The sequence below is a fragment of the Odontomachus brunneus genome, unplaced genomic scaffold (genome assembly GCF_010583005.1).
Source record: "Odontomachus brunneus isolate Ranch 3 - 2012 unplaced genomic scaffold, Obru_v1 Obru_scaffold_167, whole genome shotgun sequence".
In the NCBI taxonomy this organism is placed as follows: Eukaryota; Metazoa; Arthropoda; class Insecta; order Hymenoptera; family Formicidae; genus Odontomachus; species Odontomachus brunneus.
Genome location: NW_022639617.1, coordinates 772,054 through 779,578, shown reverse-complemented (window position 1 = coordinate 779,578; position 7,525 = coordinate 772,054). Strand labels below are relative to the sequence as shown.

Genomic DNA, 7,525 nt, shown 5'->3' with positions numbered 1-7,525 from the left:
AAATGACTTACCGACAGATGTCGAAAAGACGTCGATTTGACGATTTCCACATCGATTCGACGTCTTTTCGACATCGATCAGTAAGTCATTTTTCACTGGGTATCACGGAACACAATGTTTATCTTGGTATAGTGTATTGGAAAATGTACAAAATGAATACGTGCACGGAAAAAACAATATGATTGATCCATATAGAAATCTGGTTGTGCCAACCAGATTCAATAGTAAAATACGGAACAACTATTTATGTGGTTACTGTAACCAAAGAGCAATGGCTGAGTTACATATGTTGCAGCAGTGATAATACATGGTTAATACAAACGCGGCTCATTACGCGGCAACTACAAATGTATATTTATACACTCAGAACCAGTTTTCACATATATACTAGTACATCTCTAGCTATGCGCGTAGTGAATTGCTTTTGTTTTCTAACATCGCTGCTTTGCAATATAGCATTGATTAATGCAACTATATCGATATTTATTTGTTTATGCAAAATGATCCCCTTACTAAATTTTGATTGCCACAACCAGATCACGCGCAACTTCATTAATGTAGTTGATACACCAAAGTAAGTCAAATCAATCATACACATAACTATTATACAAAGATATGTAGAATGATGCAGCTATTTGCTTACAATTAAATATTTTTTGTTAGGTGCACTACATCTCTTTTTTCCGTGTGTGTATGAGTGTGTGTGAATATAAAATTTTACCCTGATTGCAACTGTCTATTATATTAAAACATACCTGTGAAATAATAGTCTTTTACCATTTTTACGTTCCCATTCTAATTGTATTTTATTTTTTCGGTTGCTTGGTTTTCCGTCTTTTACAATGTTTCGCGTAACAATCCGGCATCTTCTACTACGAAATATATAGTCCTATCCATAAGGACCTTTCACCACAAAGGTTAAAATCTTCTATATATATACATATGTCATATATACAGGGTGAGCCAAATGTATGGATACACCGAAATAAATTTTCAGGACAAGATTTTCGGAAAAAGTGACCTAAACAAAAGTTGCTCAACGCTAAAAGAACTATCTGCTGGTGATCTTGGATTTAACCTTGGCCCCAATCTTCAAGGTTATTTGGAGGTCAACTTTGTTTTTTTAAATAGAAAAATATATTTTTTATTACGGAATTTTATTCTACATAAAAAATAACTTTTGTTTGAAAAACTTTTTTATACGATCTTTATTTTCTAAGATATTTACGGAAATATTTACAAAATTATTGGTTTTAATAATTTTTTACTCGAATTCTACCAACTTTATCGAAAAATAACAAGAGATAAAAATTACCTGTTTTCTTTTCATAGAGCTTTGAGAATTTTTTCAGAATTTTCTAATTAATTTTTTAATAATGCAATTTTTGTATTTTCTTGACGTATTAAAAAGTATACTATTTATATATTTATATAAAATTTTGAAAAAATTCTCAGAGCTCTATGAGAAGAAAATAAACAATTTTTATCTCTTGCTATTTTTCGGTAAAGCTGATAGAATTTGAATAAAAAATTATTGAAACCAATAATTTTGTAGATATTTTCGTAAATATCTTAGAAAATAGAGGTGGTATAAATATTTTTTTCAAACAGGAGTTGTTTGTTTAATTACGTAGAATAAAATTCTATAATAAAACATACATGTTTCTATTTAAAAAAGCAAAGTTGACCTACAAATAACCTTGAAGTTTGGAGTCAAGGTTATATCCAAGGTCACCAGCAGATAGTTATTTTAGGCCCGAGCAACTTTTATTCAGGTCACTTTTTCCAAAAATCCTGTTCTGAAGATTTATTCGTGTGTATCCATACATTTGGCCACCCTGTATATATGTTACTTTTGATCACCAAAGATGGTCGCGACGAAGATTTCCCCTCACCGCGCTGACTTCACACCCCGCGCCTATAAAAATACGCTCCGTTCAGATATTCCTACGTCCATGTTTCCCGCGCTCGCGAGCGTTCCTGCATCTCGGAGGTTGCGGTCTCGCGCTCCCCTCGTCCGGCAGCTCGACAACGGCCGTATAATGGCCGGTTTACACGGAGCAGTCAGTAGTCGGGGCGAGTCAACTAGCAGGTTGCCCGGTTAGCCGCTTAACTCTTTTACGAGCGGGAGCGAGTGGCCGAGCGACGACGAACGCTGTTCGCGGAGTCGCTCCGAGCGAGTCCAGTCTTTGAACGAGACGATGACGACGAGAGTCGTGATTATGCTAAGCGAATGCGTCTAAACCGTCATTTTCGTTATCTCGTGATTCCGCTCCGGCGGCGTTTTAATGCGGGGCCGATAAACGGCGAATGTGACGCTAATAAGCCCGATGAAATCTAGCGGAACGTATACGGTATCGATGAGCGATAACGGCAATACCGACTGTGATAATTGACGATTGGTTGGCTGTAAACGTACGCAAGAATGATCCTATCCTCACAGAGTACGTTTCAAGAAAAAAAATGAAGGTGAAAATTCGATACATGCGATACAAGGCAAGCGAGTCGAATGAGCTCTCTACACGGAGAAAAATAATTTTACTCTTTTAACAAAATCGTCGTTGCTACTGCCAGTGGCGTAGCCAGGGGGATAGGGCTGAGGGGGCTGCAGCCCCCCCGAAATAATTTCTGGATAATCATTTTCGGAATTACGCTAAGTGTGAGAAAAATTTTCGAATGAAAAATTATTTTTGCTCGTCAAAAATAAAGTGTAGCCCCCCCCCCCCCGAAACTTTTTTCTGGCTATGCTACTGGCTACTGCATATTCGTAGTGACAAAAAAATTTAGTTGATGTAACTAATTTTACAAATTATTCGTTATCAGAGCAGAAGTAGTTTCGTTGCCAGAAAAAATTGACTGTATTTATCCTAAGAATCACGTTAATTTATTATTGATGTAAAATAATGTATCCTTAGCAAATTTATTTTATCGGAGCAAAACTGCAACTGCTTATATAAATCAATCATGATTCTTATAACAAAATAATTTATAGATACAGCAAATTATATCCAGCAAATAGTGATTAGTACTCTTAGCAAATCTTTTTTGCTGCCCATATAATAACGAAAAAATTTTGTTAGACTAGCAGAAAATTTGCTGGGCCAGCAAATTATTTTTCTCCGTGTACAATCAATAGGGAAATAGTGAAAGGTCAATAAGAGCCATCGCGGATATCGGTGAGGAATTTTTATATTGGGAGAAAAAAAATAATGTTTTCGCGCGAATATTGATCTTCCTCCGCTTTATTCGACTGCATTTTTCAGAACCTACCAAAATACACTTCGAACTCTTTACATTCGAGGATATACGTTTGCGCTGTCAATTTCGACTATCTGAGTATTCTGGTGTTTCGGATTTCACCTAGATATCCATATACCACTCGGGAATACTCACACGGAAAAAAATAATTTGTTGCAGCAGCAAATTAATTTGCTACATACGGTCAGTTAAATATAATTCGCTGTGTTAGTTACTTTTTTTGCTGCAGAAATCTATTTTCTTGCTATGATAGTAAGAAAATGTGTTCCTACAGCAAAAAAAGTGGCCAATGTAGCAAATTTATTATAGATGGACAATTAAACATAATTTAATGCTTTAGCTACTTTTTTGTTGTAGGAGCAGATTTTCTTGTTATCTTAGCAAGAAAATTGCTAAGATGCTGCTTTTCTTGCAAAGAAAAATATAATTTGCTGCAGTAGCAAATTAATTTGCTACATACGGACAATTAAATATAATTTGCTGTGTCAGCTATTTTTTTTTGCTGCAGAAACCTATTTTCTTGCTATGATAACAAGAAAATGTGCTCCTACAGCAAGAAAAGTGGCCAATGTAGCAAATTTATTACAGATGGACAATTAAACATAATTTAATGCTTTAGCTACTTTTTTGTTGTAGGAGCAGATTTTCTTGTTACCTTAGCAAGGAAATTGCTAAGATGCTGCTTTTCTTGCAAAGAAAAATATAATTTGCTGCAGTAGCAAATTAATTTGCTACATACGGACAATTAAATATAATTTGCTGTGTCAGCTATTTTTTTTTGCTGCAGAAACCTATTTTCTTGCTATGATAACAAGAAAATGTGCTCCTACAGCAAGAAAAGTGGCCAATGTAGCAAATTTATTACAGATGGACAATTAAACATAATTTAATGCTTTAGCTACTTTTTTGTTGTAGGAGCAGATTTTCTTGTTACCTTAGCAAGGAAATTGCTAAGATGCTGCTTTTCTTGCAAAGAAAAATATAATTTGCTGCAGTAGCAAATTAATTTGCTACATACGGACAATTAAATATAATTTGCTGTGTCAGCTATTTTTTTTTGCTGCAGAAACCTATTTTCTTGCTATGATAACAAGAAAATGTGCTCCTACAGCAAGAAAAGTGGCCAATGTAGCAAATTTATTACAGATGGACAATTAAACATAATTTAATGCTTTAGCTACTTTTTTTGTTGTAGGAGCAGATTTTCTAGCAAGGAAATTGGCTCCTGCAGCAAAGAAAAAGTGGCTAATACATAAATTATATTTAGTTGTCTATATGTAGTAGATCTCTTTTTTTCCAGATACTCAAGTAATCAAAAGTGACAACACAAACCTTTATCGACCGATTCCTTACAATCAAGTGCAGCTCACGTATCTTCTTCCTTCACGTCTCTCTCTCTCTCTCTCCCCTCTCTCTCTCTCTCTCTTTCTCTCTCTCTCTCTCTCTCTCTCACTCTTTTCCCCTCATTTTTTTCTCTCTCCTCTCTGCTGCGATGCACGACATGATGGCGCTTTTACGTCACGCGACACATAATACTCGAGCAACAACAACTGCCGCGTTTTCAAGAGCGCTCGAAAAAGCATTCACGGATTAATACACCTGCGCGCTCGCAAATTATGCGGAGAAGATGTGAAAGGAGCAGCGAAATCTTGCTTCTACTGATCGAAATCAATGAAATATGAGATAGAGCAGTAAAGCGGGAGTACTTCCACTGAAAATCAGTGAATATTCACTGATTATTTGGGAAATACTTCTCTTAGGGCCGGTTGTTCTAACTTCTTGGTAAGTTAACTAATAGTTAAATCGTATGTCGTTTTTCCTCCAAATTCCTCTAAATCGACAAAGGCAGATATATGATTTAACTATCAGTTAATTTACTTTAAAAGTTGGAACAACTGGTCCGTACTGATTCAATCAGAAGCATTTTTACTAATTCACGTTAAGAGAGTAGGATTATCAGAGTGGCAGACTTTTACTCTTTTTACCTTCCTTTTTGAAAAATTCCACACGGATTCCCGTGTGGAATGGCCGACGCGGCCACGGCATTCCGGGCCGCGTACGCTAAAATACGACCGCATGATTTTGGTCGCGCGAACGCATTTATTATACTTGGCATGACACACAGCCGTACTCAACGTTAAACGCGCGGGAGGATGACGTTGAAGGCGCACGAGAGCCCGAGTTGACGGATCGGCCGGGCGCGAATTATCGGCGACGGCGGCAACGTTATTGGCCCCCGGGAATTATATCTTGTTTCGGTCATTACGACCGACGTGTTCGATCAAGTCGATCGAGAGGCTGCACGCGCGCTCTTTTGCCGCTGGTGATGAAAATCCAATCCCTCCCTTCGCTCCCTCTTTCTTTCTCTCGCGGGTCCCGTTGCGTGAGAATTTTTCTGCCGCCTGCCCTCGCGTCATCTCTCCTCGTCTCGGAGCACCGAGCTCGGAACGAAGGACCGTGAACACTTCGATGGAGACGACCGTGAACCTCGTCGGTTATCTCGCGCGTTAATGAGACAGCGAGCTCCGTATCGGCGCCGGGAATTAGGCCGACTCGGGCTAATTGCCTGCGACGATGAATAATCGCGCTGCTCGTTAAGGGGATGCCATACTTGAGAGCTTCACCGACGGAATGTTGATGAAATGTTCTTTCCTGCAGAGTTTGCATCGTGAATTACAAGTGCTTTTGTACAGTGAGAATATGCGCAAAAATGAATTCGGGTCATCGCTCAGTGTGTCGCAAAAACGATAAGGGATTTCAACCATTCGCAGCTCTATTAATTAACGTGAATATTTGTCTGATACTAAAGTTCTGTAGTTCTTATACACACTGAGAGGAAGCCAAGGAAAAAGCAGCACTGACATCTTCATTTTCAAATTGAAATCCTGCATTATGCTTGAAATATTCCTTATATTAGTAAAAAATTCACTTATAACCTTCTTATAATATTAATATGGTTCGGATAAAAATAGCTAATTGCAGCGAAAACTACAAGACACGCTTCAACCCAACGTCCTGGCGTCTTTTTAGAAGGTTAAACGATTTAAATATTCGAGCTAACACACAGCTTCTGAATCCTGAAGGGAATCACTTAACGTAGGAATAAAAATTAATGACATTCTCACCAGAGGCTGTACACGCTTATCCACAACTGTCGGTTCGGTTGTGTCGTTTTATAATATATGATATAATCATATCATAAAACAGCTGCGCAACAATATATCGAATTTTGCAAAAAATTTTACGTAAACTCTGAGAATAACTAAGAAACAAATTCTATTGAATTCTATTGAATGCAGAATGCGTTACGGAACTGGTGGTGCATTTAATTAGCCGACTGCACAAGAAACACGAGAGGATAGTGTGATCGTATCAACGTTTATCCGACATAATATTACGTTTTGACGACCGTCAAAACGTGTACAGTCTCTGATGAGAATGCCATTAATTTTCATTTCTACGTTAAGTGATTCTCTTCAGGATTCAGAAGCTGTGTGTTAGCTCGAGAATATTTGAGTCGTTCAACCTTCTAAAAGACGCCAGGACGTTCGGATTGAGGCGTGTCTTGTAGTTTTCGCTGTACTTCGTTATTTTTATCCGAACTATGTTAATATTATAAGGACATTATAAGCCCACGTTATAGACATTTTGAGACTCACCCACTTTGGCATCCTCTTAACGTCGTGCCGCGGTCATCCACGGTCTCTTCCCCAGACACTGACTCCGTCTGGACCCCTCATCGCTTCTCGCGGAATGCATCGAAAGCAAGCGAAAGGTCGCCGAGCGGCCGATATCGCGATCAACAGCTCGCTCGTTATGCGACATACGTCGCGGGGGGTGCGGACGTCACAATGGGGAAACACAATACTCCCGACGCGCTGGGATTATTACCTAATGTAGCGAACGGCGAGCACACGTCGCTCTTACGTAACCAGACGAGACAGGTGCGAACGAGCAATCTCGCAGTTTCATGCGAGATGCGTTCCCTCGGCGTCTCTTCCGGCACGAAGAGGCATCGGGAACGCTGTCTGCTCCACGTCGATTCTCTCGAATCGAGTCGTTCACCGAGTTATATTTGGGATAAAGTGTAGGCGATCACCTCTGACCATTGTTATCAGGTAAAGATGTTGGCCGCATTCAGTAATTCACGATCATGAAACCTTTTCCCGATAGCGAGAACGTTGAAAGTGAAAAGTGTCACGTGAATTTGACGACCTTAACCTCTTGAGTGTGTATGTATCATATGTGTACAGAAAAAGCACGTGCC

At 38.8% G+C, this 7,525-nt stretch overlaps 2 protein-coding genes across 2 annotated transcripts in view; one reads left to right on the top strand and one right to left on the bottom strand.

Annotated features, from left to right (window-relative positions):
- Window positions 1-5,278: 5,278 nt before the first annotated feature.
- On the bottom strand, window positions 5,279-6,969 carry LOC116851144. The gene is made up of 2 exons (XM_032830260.1): window positions 6,918-6,969; window positions 5,279-5,910 (listed from the first exon to the last, which is right to left on the bottom strand). The coding sequence occupies exons 1-2, from the start codon at window positions 6,927-6,929 to the stop codon at window positions 5,521-5,523; spliced, it is 402 nt and encodes a 133-aa protein (XP_032686151.1). The 5' UTR covers window positions 6,930-6,969; the 3' UTR covers window positions 5,279-5,520.
- Window positions 6,970-7,109: 140 nt separating this feature from the next.
- LOC116851186 (mothers against decapentaplegic homolog 3-like) overlaps window positions 7,110-7,525 on the top strand; it is a 19,670-nt gene continuing 19,254 nt past the window's right edge. The window contains exon 1 of the mRNA XM_032830354.1: window positions 7,110-7,185. Coding sequence (XP_032686245.1) covers window positions 7,110-7,185 — 76 coding nt within the window. The remainder of the gene's footprint in view (window positions 7,186-7,525) is intronic.